The sequence below is a fragment of the Ochotona curzoniae genome, unplaced genomic scaffold, assembly GCF_017591425.1.
Source record: "Ochotona curzoniae isolate NIBS_2020 unplaced genomic scaffold, NIBS_Ocur_1.0 contig_4838, whole genome shotgun sequence".
In the NCBI taxonomy this organism is placed as follows: Eukaryota; Metazoa; Chordata; class Mammalia; order Lagomorpha; family Ochotonidae; genus Ochotona; species Ochotona curzoniae.
The window spans coordinates 1680111-1697492 of record NW_024466399.1 but is presented as its reverse complement, the minus strand read 5'-3'; the positions used below and the strand labels follow the sequence as shown (position 1 = coordinate 1697492).

The window sequence follows — 17382 nt, the reverse complement described above, 5'->3', positions numbered from 1 at the left end:
GGTCTCCCATGCGGGTACAGGATCCCAGGGACTTGGGGCCTGCTCCTCTGCTGCTTTCCCAGATCATAAGCAGGGACCTGGATGGGAAGTGGAGTAGCTGGGACACACACCAGTGCCCTATGGGATCCCAACGCTTGTAAAGGAGGGATTAGCCACTGGACCATCACCCCAAGCCTCTGACATTTTGTCCAGCCGACTGCTTTGTGGAGAGAGAGTTTGTCAGCCTCTATCCATCTTTTGGAAGCAGTTAGAATATTTTCACTGGCCAATTTGCCGTATCTTTTAATTAACATGGTCAGTAAGTTAGGCTTAGAGATCACATTTTGAAATAACATTTATTTCAGTTTTAAGCTTGTCCAGCTCTAAAATTTTGTTTACTACTGACATGCACCTTAAGTATTTTATGCCTTATAGACTTTTCTTTTTCCTGTTTAAACAAATATATATATCTGTATTAAGCATACAGATATATATATATATATTTGTATTAAATATACAAAATATATGAAATTAAATATACAAGAATATAGAAGGAGTAACTGCATCCTTCTTTTACAACTTTTTTCCTTGCTTCAAGAATCATTTCTGCACCTGGTGCAGTAGCCTAGTGGCTAAAGTCCTTCCCTTGCATGTTCCGGGATCTCATATGAGTGCAGATTTGTGCCCAGCTGCACCACTTCCCATCCAGTTCCCTGCTTGTGGCCTGGGAAGGCAGGCAAGGACGGCCCAAAGCCTTGGGACCCTGCACCCGCGTGGGAGACCTGCTTCAGATCGGCTCAGCTCCAGCCACTGGGGCCACTTGGGGAGTGAACCAGCAGATGGGAGATCTTTCACTCTGTATCTCCTTCTCTCTGTATATCTGACTTTCCAATAAAAATAAAAACATCTTTAAAAACAAAAGAATCATTTCTGGACATTGAGTTCCAGTCTACATTTTCTATTTTTGTTCTTATTTATAAATATTTAAAATTAGTATTTATTTTTCATAGGAATCAATAGTGAAAGAATCTGAAATTAATACAACTCTCGAAATACGCTTCTTCGGAAAAAGAGGAGAAAAAAAGCTTCATTATCAGGAATTTCGAAGGTAAATGCAGATATTCTTACCATTTTATCGTATTTGGCAGGTAAGAAGTGAAGCAAGCAGGCCTGAGCTTACGGTTAAGCCGCTGGCTGTCTTCCTTCTCACACAGCCTGCTTCCGCTAGCATGCCTGGGAGACAGCCGCGGATAGCCAAGTATGTGGTCCTCTCCCGTCCGTGTAGAAGCTATGGATGAGGTTCCTTGCTCCTGGTCCAGGCCCAGCTCCGAAATAGGAATGAGACTAACAGATGGAAGATCTCCATCTCTCCTTCTCCTTCTGTCATTCTGCCATTCAAATAAGTCTGTGAATAAATCTTTAGAAAGAAAAGGAAGAAGTGAAGAAACAATTCATTTCTCAGAAACGTGGACCATAAAACTAAATACTGTTCGGATCTGTTTACTATCATTGAGAGCTAAAGCTGTATGATATGTACCTCTCATTGAGTAATCTAACCTATTGTAAAAAGTATTACCCACTTGATAGAATACAGTAATTCTTTTTAGTAACCTTATGTTCACAACTAAGAGACATGACCATAGTATCATAGCAAACTCAAGCAACCCCAACTTTAATTGAAAGAGTAACCTTTTTTTTTTAATTAATTACATTTCATTTTGTGACAGTTTCATAGGCTCTGGGATTCCTCCAACCTCTCCCCACGTCCTCCCCCCATGGTGGATTCCTCCACCTTGTTGCAGTATTACAGTTCAAATACAGTCAAGATTCTTTCATTGCAAGCATATACCAAGCATAGAGTTCAGCATATTATTGCCCAGATCAACAGTTTCTTGGGGAGACCCTCTCTGGTCTGAAGGTAGAGCTGGCAGAGTATCATCCCAACCAAGTAAGAGCCCCAGTGTAATATCAACAACAATTTACAACATTATAGAATTAATTGACGTGGTATTGAGTGACCAATACGTTAGGAAGTGCAAGTTCTTAACCATATTCTGTGACTACTTCATTGACATTTCAATTTTAGTTTATATACAACCAGCTTCTATACACCTTAAAATGGCTACAGGGTGCTATTCGGCTGTCTCGTGTCTATTTTCATTTTAGTATTTAGCTGTTCATAGTGTTGAAGCATAATTTTGCTGAACTTGGCAGATTTTAGAATAGTCTAGACTGGCTTAAACTCTAACAAGGCATATATCCACAGTTGAGGCACAGAACAGTTTCAGGAGGGGTGTGCAGAGAAATCTTCAATGCCTTAGTGAGGAGATCTTTGTGTCCTACCTAGTAAGGTATATGTGTGTCTAAGCTGACCGTTTCTTGTCTGGTTCTAAGCTTTCCTTGTTGTTCTCTGTCTGTCTACTCTAATTTTTTTTTGGGGGGAGGGGGCCTCCAAAGCGACCGTGATGGTCACTGCAAGAGAGGGTGGGCATCCAAAGTTGGAACTAAGACCAGAGAAAGTTCCCCTCCCAAGTCCTGAAGGGAGTTTACTGTTCTGTTTTTGAGGTCTGCTCAGGGCTCCCGGCTATTGTTCCGATGACATTAGATCCTGTGAGCAAGGATCTGGGCATCTTCCATCCCATGTGGGAGATCTGAGAGGGAGTAGATGACCTCAGAGTTCCCAGCCTCTGCAGGCACTATAATTCCCTCGTGGTTTCCTTGGCAGTTGGGGTGTAGTCCTTGGTGCCCGTACTGATAGTCCTTGGTGGGAATCCAGGAGTCTCCAGGGTTGGGATACAGCCTCCTCCTGTCCACCTGCTCCACTCTGGGGTCCCCCCCCCCTACTCTGTGCATTTGACCTCCTGTTAAGAGGTTGTCAGGATTAAGAGTAACCTTTTTTAATTATAATTTTATTTTCAACATTGTTTTTATCATTTGGAAGGCACAGTTACAGAGAGAGGCAGAGAAAGGGAAGTCATTGCTGCCTCACTCTCCAAATGGCCAGTCGCCAGGGCTGAGCCAGGCAGAAGTCAGGAAGCAGAAGCTTCTTCCAGCTCTCCATGTGGGTGCAGGGGCACAAGGACTTGTCCCATCTGCTGCTGCTCTCCCAGGTGCATCAGCAGGGAGCTGGATCAGAAGCGGAGCAGCTGGGACTTGAGTCAGAGTCCATCTGAGATGCTGACATGGCAGGCAGCTGTGTAACCTGCTATGCCCCAATGCTGGCCCCACATGATATGTACCATGAGTCTTTGAGGCATTCGGTTGGTCTGCCTGATGCATCGCCGCCTGCTGAGGGCTAGCTGACTGGTGGTAAGCTCTTACCCAGTTTCTTGGCAGGGGCAGCTTAGCTTGCTCCACAGACCCTCACTCTCTGGCACAAGGGGCCAGACAGTAGCCATGCTGTCATACATGTGTGCTACTCCGTGGAAGGAGCCATATACAGCATGGAGGACGTGTGCCTGCCCATGCTGCAGTAGGGCTCTAGACTCACAGTTATTCCTAACAACTTTTAACCAGCGGGGCTATGCTTATTTACCTGAGAGGGCCAGACTCTCGTGCATTATTTGAGTACTATAAACGTTAAAATACGATCTTCTGCTTACTCTCCCAATGAGAATAACTATGCAAAATGAGACAGTGTACCTCCCTGTGCTGAACGACTAAGCAGAGCTGAACAGTGTGCTTATTAGAAAGCAGTAGAGCATGGGGACGAGAAAGCTGATTAGGGAGGCACGAGATCTACCCCTTGTTCAGCTCAGGGCAGTTTGCCAAAGTTGTTGTTTTTGTTTGGTTTGGTTTGGTTTCTTAGTTTTTTAGTACATATCGTATACTGTTATATCTAAGGCCATGTGTGGTCTCTCTGGTGATACTATGACATGCCAGGCCATGTCAGCAGTACTAGGAGTGGTCCCTGTGGAGTATGGTCCTGTCCGCAGTACTGAGTGTGGTACCTGTGGAGTATGGTCCTGTCTGCAGTACTGGGTGTGGTACCTGTGGAGTATGGTCCTGTCTGCAGTACTGGGTGTGGTACCTGTGGAGTATGGTCCTGTCTGCAGTACTGGGTGTGTTACCTGTGGAGTATGGTCCTGTCTGCAGTACTGGGAGTGGTCCCTGTGGAGTATGGTCCTGTCTGCAGTACTGGGTGTGTTACCTGTGGAGTATGGTCCTGTCCGCAGTACTGGGTGTGTTACCTGTGGAGTATGGTCCTGTCCGCAGTACTGGGAGTGGTCCCTGTGGAGTATGGTCCTGTCTGCAGTACTGGGAGTGGTCCCTGTGGAGTATGGTCCTGTCCGCAGTACTGGGTGTGTTACCTGTGGAGTATGGTCCTGTCCGCAGTACTGGGAGTGGTCCCTGTGGAGTATGGTCCTGTCCGCAGTACTGGGTGTGGTCCCTGTGGAGTATGGTCCTGTCTGCAGTACTGGGTGTGTTACCTGTGGAGTATGGTCCTGTCCGCAGTACTGGGTGTGTTACCTGTGGAGTATGGTCCTCTCTGCAGTACTAGGAGTAGTCCCTGTGGAGTATGGTCCTGTCTGCAGTACTGGGTGTGTTACCTGTGGAGTATGGTCCTGTCTGCAGTACTGGGTGTGGTCCCTGTGGAGTATGGTCCTGTCTGCAGTACTGGGTGTGTTACCTGTGGAGTATGGTCCTGTCTGCAGTACTGGATGTGGTCCCTGTGGAGTATGGTCCTGTCTGCAGTACTGGGTGTGGTCCCTGTGGAGTATGGTCCTGTCTGCAGTACTAGGAGTGGTCCCTGTGGAGTATGGTCCTGTCTGCAGTACTGGGTGTGTTACCTGTGGAGTATGGTCCTGTCTGCAGTACTGGGTGTGTTACCTGTGGAGTATGGTCCTGTCTGCAGTACTGGGTGTGTTACCTGTGGAGTATGGTCCTGTCTGCAGTACTGGGTGTGTTACCTGTGGAGTATGGTCCTGTCCGCAGTACTGGGTGTGTTACCTGTGGAGTATGGTCCTGTCCGCAGTACTGGGTGTGGTCCCTGTGGAGTATGGTCCTGTCCGCAGTACTGGGTGTGTTACCTGTGGAGTATGGTCCTGTCTGCAGTACTAGGAGTGGTCCCTGTGGAGTATGGTCCTGTCTGCAGTACTGGGTGTGTTACCTGTGGAGTATGGTCCTGTCCGCAGTATTGGGTGTGTTACCTGTGGAGTATGGTCCTGTCCGCAGTACTGGGTGTGTTACCTGTGGAGTATGGTCCTGTCTGCAGTACTGGGTGGTCCCTGTGGAGATCCTTCTCTCTGTCTCTTCTCTATGTATATCTAACTTTCAAATAAAATTTTTTAAAAAAGAAGAAAGGTTCACACAACGCCAAAGGAAGAAATAAGTGATGTTTTTATACTGTGTCTTCTACTTCTGTACATTCACTTGCAAATAAATCATTCCTTTAAAATCGAATAACAATCAATTGTATGTCACTACAGTACACTATAAGACAAGGCAAAGTAAAAGAATGGCAAAATATTATAAGCAAAACGTTGGGTGAGCTCTAAGTCCAAACTTGGAATAATTCAAGTTTTAGAAAAAATTCCACTTTGATCCAGAAAGAAGCATGGCGTTGGTGAATGTCTGTCTCCAGCGTGGTCAGGAGATGCTGTAGGGAACAGACCCTTGCACTGCACAGGTAGAAGCTGAGATCAGACTTTGCGTTTGTACTTTTACAGTTAGCAAGACAAGCAAAGAACCTAAAGCAGGTCATTTTCAATGGTGATTTTTTCCCCACTGAGCTGGAAGGAATCTTTTTTCAAAGCCCCAGTATGTTTCCATTTGAATTGTTACATGACAGCCAGAACAGAACTTGTAACATATACAAAAGTAAATAAAAGGATCTGTAACATATTAAGCCTCATGGAGATCAGAATACTTTTCACATGATTCAGGTTACAGATGAATCAAGGATGACATTTCTGGGTTCTGGTTCAAAGAAAGTATGTTTTTATCTGATATCCTTTCAACTTGTACCTTTCCCAGAAAGCTATTGATGACAGTGTGATCAAAGTGGCATGATGTTTTTATAAGGAAGAAACGTTGAGTCATACATATGTTACTGTCTTTAAGGTTATAAATAGCCCTGAGCTTTTGATTACATTGATCAACTTCGATATCTGAAAAATACTAAGATAATGCTAAACTACTAATACTAATGTGTGAAAGCAGTACTTTAAATTTCTCCGCTTATTGATAGTATTTGTATTTCAAAAACTTATTTCCATGAGTTTTATTTTCTGTGGTGTTTATATGAATGTTAGGTCTTTATAAAGATGTAGGTTGCACTGTGTGTAAGGAGTGTCAGAGTGACGCAGGCATCGGATTGAGCGTCTCTGCCTCGTTTCCCACAGTCCTCTGCACAGCACTAAGATGTCACCTGTCGGGGCCAGCAACCCGACAGTTCATACGGAATTATTCTGCCAGCCCGCTTACATTAAGTTTGAATGCTGCTTGTTACTGATGTTGGTTTTGTATTTCAATAGATTTATGGAAAATTTACAAACAGAGATTCAAGAAATGGAATTCCTCCAGTTTTCAAAAGGTTTGAGTTTCATGAGGAAAGAAGACTTTGCAGAGTGGCTACTTTTTTTCACTAACACTGAAAATAAAGACATTTATTGGAAAAATGTGAGAGAGAAGTTATCAGCGGGAGAGGTAGGTATGCCCTTTTATTATACATGTGACAAGGATGATATAGTAGATTAGAAATGTCAGTATAATTAAATTAAGTAACCTCAAATTAATCAAGACTAAGCTACTTTCTATTATTTACATATGCAAGCCAATTAACAAACATTTCTTACATACTATTTTCTCATTCGTGAGCAAGGTAGGAATTAGTGTAGCGACCGTGAATTGCTCTTCTAACAGCGTCAGGAAGTCTTACTGTTATAAATGGAGCCATACATCAGTGGCAGGAACAGTTTCTAAGAAGTGCATCGTGACATTACTTCAGCAGCGTTTGAGCATCACAGAGTGAGTTTGCACAAACCTGGATGGCACAGCTTGTGCTCTGTGGTGTAGATGAGTACCTGACATGACCTACCGCTCCTAGAGCCGTGATGAACAAACAGCACAGGACTAAACCAAGCACACACAACGAGTACAGTCAGGAGACAGCGCAGTGCAAGCTGGGCGAGGCTGCTGCTGGTATGGCATGGAATACTGCTTTACAAACAACCTTTTGTTACAGACAGAATAACAGGATACATCCTAAAATAAGAATTAGAAGTATAGTATAACAAATAAAGTAACCACCTTTTATTATCAAATATTATGGATTATATGTAAATGTGTGTGCAACTTATTAGCAGCAAATACATAAAGCAGTAACCGTCTTATTAGCAAGCACTGTGTATTTTATATTTTGTATGATTAGCAGCACAGCAAGTGTATTAATATCAGCATCATCACACACATAAAGATTTTGCTAGACCTCAGGAATTTGTCAGCTCCGCATTATAATCTTATGCTACCACCATATGCGTGGCGTGTCACTGGCCAATGTTTTGGTGTGTGCCACGTGTCTGTGTAGTGGTCCTCCCCTCGGTTAGGTGGAGGGCCTTAGCACATGCTTGCACTGGGAGCCAGAACTCTCCAAGTCGTGCTGTCCTGGAGCTCCATCATCTGGGAATATCGTAGCCTGGACATGGCAGGAAAGGACAGGGAGAATCACATTCCAGAAGTTAGATGCTTTGGCCTAGAAACATCACCTGACACTTGACCACTGGCCAGAATAACTCCACTGGAATTCCAGGAGGCCAAGAAGTTAAATCGTTCATAAATGCAAAAATCAGAAAAGGAACAAGAAGGCAAGCGCCATTGCTTAGTGGGCTAAGCCTCCAACCTGCAGCACCAGCATCCCATGTGGGCACCAGTTCATGTCCTGGCTGCTCCACTTCTGCTTCAGGCACTCTACTTATGGTCTGGGAAAGCAGCCAGGGATGGTTCAGATCCTTAGGCCCCTGCATGGAGGAGATGCAGAAGAGGCTCCTAGCTTCAGATCTGCCAACCTCCAGTCGTTGCAGCCATTTGGGGGGTGACCATTTGGGAAACAGCTGGAAGATCTGCATCTCTTACTCTCTCTTTTTTTTTTTCTCTCTCGCTCTGTAAATCTGCCTTTCAGGTAAAATAAATAAATCATTTTTTTTTAAGATTTTATTTATTCTTATTACAAAGTCAGATATACAGAGAGGAGGAGAGACAGAGAGGAAGATCTTCCATCCGATGATTCACTCCCCAAGTGACTGCAACAGCCAGTGCTGCGCCAATCTGAAGCCAGGAACCAGGAACTTCTTTCCAGGTCTCCCACATGGGTGCAGGGTCCCAAAGTTTTGGGCCGTCCTCGACTGCTTTCCCAGGCTACAAGCAGGGAGCTGGATGGGAAGTGGAGCTGCCGGGATTAGAACCAGCACCCACATGGGATCCCGGTGCGTTCAAGGCGAGGACTTTAACCACTAGACCACGCCGCCGGGCCCAAAATAAATAAATCTTTAAAAAGAAAAAGGAAGAAAAGAAGCAAATACGAGTGAACCTTGTGATTCTCAGTAAAAATAGCACAAGGCAGATCTCGTAACCTTGCCTTGTTGCCCTTGGTCTGCCCTGACCAAATACACAGACTGGACAGCTTCGCAGAAGTTTGTTTCCTCACAGTTCTCGAATCCCAAGACCAAGGTGCTGGGCAGGTGGACGAGGCCATGGTGGGTGGCAGTGTCTGTGGAAGCCACTCCCCTAAGCACGCACACTGTCCTGGCATAAGGCCATTTCCTTATGCACACCCACGGAGACAAACAGCAAGAAGGGGGGATGCTGGGTCTTTTTTACTGTCCTTACATTGAACACCAGACTTACCTGATAGCCTCATTTTTTAAATAAAGATTTATGTTTACTTGAAAGAAAGAAAGAGATGTTTACAGAAAGAAAGACAGAGATAGGTCCCTTGTGCTGGCTGCTCCTTAAATGGCCCCAATGGCCAGAGCTGAGCCAATCCAAAGCCAGGAGCTTCTTCCAGGTCTCCCACATGGATGCTGGGGCTTGGACACCTGGGTCAGCCTCCACAGCTTTTCCCAATCAGTCACGTTAGCAGGAGCTGGATCAGAAGTGGAACAGCCAGGACTCAAGCCAGCAGCTATGTGGGTGGCTGGTGCCACAGGTGGCAGCTTTACATGCTGCCCCACAGCTCTGTGCCCCCGATAGCCTTCGTCACCTCTTCACAAGGGTGGCTCCAAGTAGAGTCACGCCGGAGGTTAGTGCTTCAGCGTCAGAACCGAGGGCTGCATGCCGTTCAGGCTATAGCTCCAAGGGCCCCGCTCACGGTGCCAAGTCTGCACTGCAGCCCTGCTGCTCCCTGTGGTCCCTCCTCAGCTCTAAGACCTCAGATGTTCTTGTTCTGCATTTTGCACTTTTAACAGACTTGTTTACAGAGATCAAAGTTCAAAAGCTATATGGTAGAAAAGAAGGTTCAGTTATTAGATTATTTAATGTTTTTATAAAGTTGTAATAAAAACTCTTTTTTTTTTATTTTACTAGAGCATTAGTTTGGATGAGTTCAAATCATTTTGTCATTTTGCCACTCACTTGGAAGACTTTGCTATCGCCATGCAAATGTTTAGTTTAGCTCATCGCCCTGTCAGACTCGGTAAGTATCATGAATCGTTATTTTTGTTACGTATAAACGATTTCACTCAGTTCTTCTGATGGAAGCAATCAATAAGCTGGCTATGGGTTTGGCATGGTGGTGTAATAGGTTAATACTCTACCTGTGGTGCTGGCATCCCATATTGGCACCAGTTTGAATCCCAGCTACTGCACTTCTGGTTCAAGTCCCTGCTAATGGCCAAGAAAGCAACAGAAAATGGCCCAAAGCCTTGGGACCCTGCGCCTATGTGGGAGACCCGAAAGAAACTTCTGGCTTCTGGCTGCAGACCTGCCCAGCTGTGCCATTGCAACCATTTGAGAAGAGCTCTCGCTCTCTCTCTCTCTCTCCCCTCCCCCCACTCGCTCTCTGTCTCTCTCTCCACTCTCTGTAACTCTGCCTTTCCAATAGCAATAAATCTTTAAATGTGGCTATCAGTAAAATCACTGATTGACCTTTTAATTCAACGTCATCATCTAGATTCACCACACTCGCAGATTAATGCTTGCTTTCTTTTATCTTTCTCATTCTTCTACAAAGGAGAAGGAAATGCTTAAATATCTGTGTCTGAAACACTGATTAAACTAAAACAGCTTACTTGTGCTTACTCTCATTCATTCCCAGCCGAATTCGTGACTTTAACACATTCTTGCGGGTATTTTGTGTTTCTCTTCCCACACAGTAAAAATTGAGATTTGTCTCACTTCTTAAGTAATGCAAGTTTAGACTTCATTGCCCTTTGACTTTCCCACCTGGTTGATGAGTTCTTTTGTTTTGTTCGCAGCGGAATTCAAGAGAGCCGTGAAAGTAGCAACAGGACAAGAGCTCTCGAACAATCTTTTGGACACAGTCTTCAAGATCTTCGACCTGGACGGGGACGAGTGTCTCAGCCACGGGGAGTTTCTTGGAGTGCTGAAAAACAGAATGCATCGGGGCCTATGGGTAACAGATGTTGAGTCTTTAAAAATACATGTATTTCTACAGTTTGATACTCGCCTTAAATCTACAATTTGGGCAAAACCAAGGTTTTGAATAGAGGTTTTGTCATCACTTGTTAGAAAGTAATAAGGTGTAATTCACAATGAGATGTCCTTCACAGATGGGACTCAACATTTGTCTTTACCTTTGAAAATAAAACTTGGATTGAATCAGAGCCTATGCCCTAGGCTATAACCTTGGGCTCCAGTTAGAAATGCCTAGATTCAGATCCCCGCCCCGCCGTGTCACTGTGAATGCTGCCACGCCGCTGCGTTTTTCTCCAAGCTCCAGGCCTTTCACATCCGTACAGTGAGGAAACGACAGCGTCAGAAAGAATGATTGTGAAAATTAAGTGTAAAATACTAGCACTTTCACGAGGCATGGAATAAATGTTACCTATTATTATTCAGTCAAATTCACATATTAATCTTTAGCTGTAGAACAAGTGAAACTGAGGGTCTTGATTAAAGCCAGCCAGAAGCACTCTTGTGAAAGGAAAGATGAGACACAGTCCGCACAGGAGAAGGAGCGAGGGGGGAACAGGCGAGGCTGTTCATGGAGACGAGGCTGTGCAGTCCCAGCACGCGCTTCATGGACAGTGCGCACCGACTTGCAGGCTCTGTAGCCACTGAACCTAATTATTCCTGTGAATTAAACCCACCTTTGCAGTTAGCAGTTAAATACACCCAGAAGCTCCTTCTAGTTTCTAAAAAACAAAAGTAAGAAGAAAAGCCGAGGAGTTCTAACGCAGTCATAGCAACAAGAACATCCCCGGTCAGAGTAGAGCTGCTTCCGCTGGGCTGGTCTCCAGGAGTGCCGCGCTCCTGGGTTTGCCAGGACGCAAATGTCTGCTGACATTTACTTTTTCCATTTTACTGAGTGAATTATCCACAAAGCGCTTAAATGAGTTAGATTAATACCTCCTGAACTTTTCCATCAGGTGTATTGTGACCTATCATTTATTTCTTTTTAATTATAGATCATTTTAAGTCAACTTGTAAGTCTTGGAATTTTAATTCTGTATCGCTAGATTAACTTCACCGGCAAAAGGGAAACATTATAAAAACCCTAGAGGGGGAAGTATTAGAAAAGAATGAAATCCCAAACCTACATATTAAAGAAGATGGCTCTTCATTTAGCATTGAGGGAAGTAGCCTCAGTAACCATCAGCTAACCATCAGCTCAGCCTCATGGCACATTCACTCTTCATCCTTGACCCCAGTCGGAGTTGCGTGGCAGCCGTCGGTCCACCTGCATCCCCGCTCGCTGCTCCCCACGCGAGCGTGGGAGAGAGAGCTCCACACAGCCTGCTCAGCGTGCACAAAATAACGCCTGCGTTTCTACCGTTTCTTAACAGGTGCCACATCAACAAAGCATACAAGAATACTGGAAATGCGTGAAAAAAGAAAGCATTAAAGGTGTAAAAGAAGTCTGGAAACAAGCTGGAAAAGGCCTTTTTTAAAAATATAATGATATGGTGGCTCCCCAAGGATTGCTCTGAATGTCAGAACTTGAGAATTCGGCTCTCAGCCGCTTCCTTCCTCCTGTACAAACGCCTTGGCTTTCTGATTCAATCATTTCTTGGCTCTCATTAAAGAACTTACTAGAAGGAAAAATTATTTTGTAAAAGCAGGTCCTGTATTTCTTCAAAAGGCCTACATTTGAGGTTTTGTTTTGTACTTTGATTAGAAGAAAAAGTTAGTTTTTTGCTGATTTCTTAGAAATAAACGCATGATAAGCTTTCTGGAAGAGTAAACAAGTTTTTTTTAAAAAAGTTGATCAACATGGCCAGTATGAATTCTAGAAGTTGTGATGTTCCTAAAAGGGAAAAGGAAGTTCTAAAACTTACTTTAGATTTTTCTCATATCTAATATCTTATATCGCAGCAATTTCCTGTAGATTTTACTTCAGTTAAGCTCATATTCACTGTCTTAAACAATGTATAAATTTTCATGTCCTGTCAAAGCAGAATAAAATATTTGCACAAAAGCCAAAGTACTGAGGTGCTGTTTACTTTACGTGTGTTTTTTAATACAGGTGTTCTTCCCCTGCCAACCTCGCTAGTTCACGTTCTTAAAAACCAGTGTGATGTGGACTGTCCTGGGCTTCAGGATATTTTATAAATGATACTAGGAATCAGTTGGTATTGAAATAAATGTAAAATGTATCAAACTAGCATTTTTTTGATATGGTAAATAGAAGTTATCAAAAACAGGTGATGCTCAAATTAAAAAAAAAAAGAAAGAAAAGAAAAGAAGAAAAAGAACTAAGTAGAACTAGTTCCTGTCTCCAGAGAAGAGGCTGGTCCCAGGACTGTGGCAGGCAGAGTCCCACAGGCCCCTGGACATCTTGTGCCTGGAGGCAAGGAAGGGCCCCGGGTGTGATGGGCAGTCAACTGAAAGGCCCCCCTCTGCCGGCCTGGTATGGTTTGCAAAAGACTGTGGCTGTAGAATTAAAGGAGTGTGACTTACTCTGCAAAGTCATGATTAATGGGACAAAGGAGCCTGTTCATTGAGTGTTGCTGAAGAGTGAAGCTAACGGCTGAGTGTGTGGCTCATCAGTTGAGGGCTGCTTGGGATGCCTGCATCCCACGTCAGGGGACCTGCATCCAGTCCAGCATCCTGCTAATGTGCATCTTGACAGGTGGCACATGAGGCTTGCAGCACGGGAAACCGAGATGGACTTGGTGGCTCCTGTACCTGGCCTGACCTACCTTTGAGGAGTCAGCTAGCAGATGGAACATCACTCCTGTTTGTCTCTACCTTTTAAACAAAATGAAAATAAATGCTTCTTTAAAAAATGAACAAGACCTTGAAATACGCTTATTTGGGGACCGGTGCTATGGTGATGCCTGTGCCTGTGGTGCTGGGATCCCATATGGACACACAGTTCAAGTCCCCACTGTTCCACTTCCCATCCAGCTCCCTGTTCATGGCCTGGGAAGGCAGTGGAGGATGGCATAAGGCCTTGGGTCCCTGTACCCACACTCAGGAGACCCAGAAGAAGCTCCTGGTTCCTGGCTTCAGATCAGCTCAGCTCTGGCCATTGCAGCCACTTGGGGAGTGAACCAATGGATGGAAATCTTTCTATCTCTCCTTCTCTCTGTAACTCTACCTTTCAAATAAATATTTTTTTTAAATAGAAGAAGAAAAAAACAAACAGGGCCTGGCACGATAGTGTAGTGGTTTAAAAGTCCTCGCCTTGCATGCCCGGGATCCCATATGGGTGCTGGTTCTAATCCTGGCAGCCCTGCTTCCCATCCAACTCCCTGCTTGTGGCCTGGGAAAGCAGTTGAGGACAGCCCAAAGCCTTGGGACCCTGCACCCATGTGGGAGACCCTGAAGAAGCTCCTGGCTTTGGGTTGGCTCAGCTCCAGCCATTGTAGCCACTTGGGGAGTGAACCATTGGACGGAAGATCTTCCTCTCTGTCTCTCCTCCTCTCTGTATATCTGACTTTCCAGTAAAGAAATAAATCTTTCAAAAAAAAAGTAGAAGAACTGAAACATTTATCCCACCCACCCTGATTGGAGGCCCACATGGGCGGGCATCTCTCAACTACATAAATCTCTCTCAACTATGTAAACAATATTAAAAATTAAAATTTAAAAATTTCTCAGACTTCCTGAAACAACCAAAATTAAGGAAATCTGCCAAAAGTTTACTGGCTTTTCAAGAAAAAAAATTTTTTAATTCTTCAGAGAGAAGGAAAGTCATATAGATCATATAGGTAAGAATATTGACTTTATGTGATTAAAGGAACAATAAAGGATAAATGAAGGTAAATATGCTGAAGTGACTATAGATAAGTGAAATCAGTGACAAAATTGTAAGCGACAAGAAGGAAAAGTTAAGAATAGTTTTTTGAAAGAAGATATGATTAGTTATAGTTACTTATTTCTTTTTGTAAAGACTCATTTATTTATTTGAAAGGCAGAGTTTTACACACATGAAAGAGATGGGGGAATAAGAGTAGATGAGGGCCCGGCGCGGTGGCGCAGTGGTTAAGGTCCTCGCCTTGCACGCCCGGGATCCCATATGGACACCGGTTCTAATCCCGGCAGCCCCACTTCCCTTCCAGCTCCCTGCCTGTGGCCCGGGAAAGCAGTCGAGGACGGCCCAAAGCCTTGGGACCCTGCACCCACGTGGGAGAACCGGAAGAGGCTCCTGGCTTCGGATCGGCATAGTATCGACCCGTTGCACTCACTTGGGGAGTGAATCATCGGACGGAAGATCTTCCTCTTTGTCTCTCCTCTCTGTACATCCGCCTTTCCAATGAAAAAATAATAAAAATAAATCTTTAAAAACAAAAGTAGATGAGACAAGAAGAGGGGAGGGGAAGAGAAGGAAGAAGAGGGGAGGGGAGGAGAAGGAAAGAGCGATCCTGCACCTGCTGGGTCACTCCCCGGATGGCCACAATGTCTGTAGTTGCACTTGGTTGTGCTGAAGCCAAAAGCTTCATTCATGTCTCCCACACAGGTGTCAGGGACTAGGTACTTGGGCCATCCTCTGCTGCTTTTCCAGGCCATTAGCACGAGTTGGAGCAGGCCGAACCCAGACCAGCACTTAAACAGAATGTTGCTATTACAGGCAAGCTGCGGCTTAACCCACTACACCACAAAGCTGGCCTCATAAGTGTACATTTCAAACTCAAGAGCAGCCACTAAAAAAAAGTGGACAACCCACTGAGTAACTTTTAAGGGCTTCCCATAACAGTCAACCTTTTCTCTGGTGCCATCACTCTGTCCTCTTGTCGCTCAGCCACCAACACCACGTGGTTTTCCTGGAACTTCTCACACTCACTTGGCCTGTGATGTCCTGACCCTGGGTCTCCTGAGCTCACTCAGGTCACAGCATGCTTTGCTGCGTCGCGATCCTTGTAAACCCGGGTGTTGGCATCATTAGAAGCATCCTTCCATGGCACTAAGACCATTTTATGCTCTTCTTTGCAACTAGGCCAAGAGGCTGGCTGAGAGCAAAGAAGCTACTTAGCTTACAGCTACATCAACAATGGTGCACTGATAAGCAAATGAAATCCCTTGGGTCTGGGGTTTGTCCTTCCAACTGCAAGTATCTGATCCAGGACTTGTCCATCGAGGAACTAAGATAGTCCATCTTCCGAGACAATGAATCCTGGCACCTTTAAACCGCCCTCTGTGACCCATCTCCCCATGGCTGTACTCCTGGGAGGAACTCACTGGGAACGGGTGTCAGCTGCTGGAGACGCTGCTGAAGAGCCCCTGGGCCCATGGCTGCTGGCTGCTGGCAGCTCCGTGGCAATCCTGACCTCGAAGAAGTCACTTGGCGATTTTCCTCTGTGGACACGGGTGCTTAGTTCCTTCCTGGCACTCTGCAGGAGTGACTTTCCACCTCTTTCGTCTGTCTTTTATTAGATTCATTTTGCTTTTGAGCACACTGCAACAAACCAACTGATACAAAAACTACCTGTCATCATTCTGTGAAAGGGTGAGAGGACCTTCTATGGCCTGGAGAATAGGTTAGGGTTTCTCTGAAAAGCCATGTGTTGGGGGCTTGGTCCCCAAATGTTAAGGGAGAATGGATTCATGTTCACTATTAATGAAGGGTAGACACTTGATTCCACTATGGCGTCTGGAAGATGGGCCTCCTGGGAGGTCTTTAGGCTATGGGCTCTCCCAAGAGGGTTGGTTGTCTAGGTGAAGTTCACCTAGCTTCATTCTCGGCTTGCTGGTTAATCATGTGATCACTCTAGTGCAGACACTCCATTGCCACCAGATTCACAGGACACTCAGTCTTTGGACTGTGAACATCTACAGGGCGTATACACTCTAGGGGAACATGTGTCACTCTAAGCCTTGCATGCAAGGAAAACAGTAAAAGATGGCCCAAAGTCTTGGGAGTTTGCACCTACATGGGAAAGCCAGAAGAAGCTCCTGGCTCCTGGCTTCGGATCAGCATAGCTCTGGCCATTGAGGAGTGAACCAAAGGATGGAAGATCTTTCTGTGTCTCCTCTCTATAAATCTGACATTCCAATAAAAAAAATTTTTTTTAAAAATTTAAAGAAAGGAAAGCAGACACATTTCTAGAAGGGCATCCTCAAAGACATACATAATTATTAACCCTACCTGCACAGTTAAAGTCAGACACCAATAAAATCAGGAATTCAGAGAACTATGGCTTCACCTGATGAACAAAGAAGGTGCCAGAAAACAACCACCTGATCTGATGTTATCAGGTGCTCAGATAAAGAATTTCAATGAGCCGGTTTGCCAGTTAAGGTACGTGGGTCCCATCTGGGAGCTCCTGGCCTTGCTCCCTTGCTTCAGCTAACGTGTAGATTAGCAGGGAGTTACAGATTCATTGCACTCCCTGGCCAAACACCTATGATCTTTTCCACAGGACTAAGGAAAGCACTGCTAAGCTTTGTGTTGAACCACCAAAGACCAAAGAAATCTTCAGCAAAAACAGCAAAGCAAGAGATAATACACCTGCTGATCTTAAAATATATTACAAAACTACAGTAATTGAAACAGCATTAGCACAGACCAGCAGAATAGAGACTCCAAAGTAAACCCGAACAACCGCACAGCTACAGTCATCTGACCTTTGACACAGGTGCCAAAAGCTGTCAGTGATGCTGAGGACACCAACTTCCACATGCAGAGAGTGAAAGCAGACCCGCCATCTTCACCTGGTATAAACATCAACTGAAGACGTAAGTGTAAAACCCTAAGCTTTGGCAGCATTAGGAGAAAACCTAGGACACACAGGGAAGGGCGATACATTCTTGGATCAGATCCTAAAAGCAAATAAAAACAAA

At 44.8% G+C, this 17382-nt stretch overlaps 1 protein-coding gene across 1 annotated transcript in view; it reads left to right on the top strand.

Moving 5' to 3' along the window:
* Positions 1–12574, top strand: part of MICU2 (mitochondrial calcium uptake 2) — an 80954-nt gene extending 68380 nt beyond the window's left edge. The window contains exons 8-12 of the mRNA XM_040988373.1: positions 990–1087; positions 6456–6627; positions 9502–9610; positions 10392–10549; positions 11943–12574. Coding sequence (XP_040844307.1) covers positions 990–1087; positions 6456–6627; positions 9502–9610; positions 10392–10549; positions 11943–12047 — 642 coding nt within the window. The 3' untranslated portion in view covers positions 12048–12574. The remainder of the gene's footprint in view (positions 1–989; positions 1088–6455; positions 6628–9501; positions 9611–10391; positions 10550–11942) is intronic.
* Positions 12575–17382: the final 4808 nt, after the last annotated feature.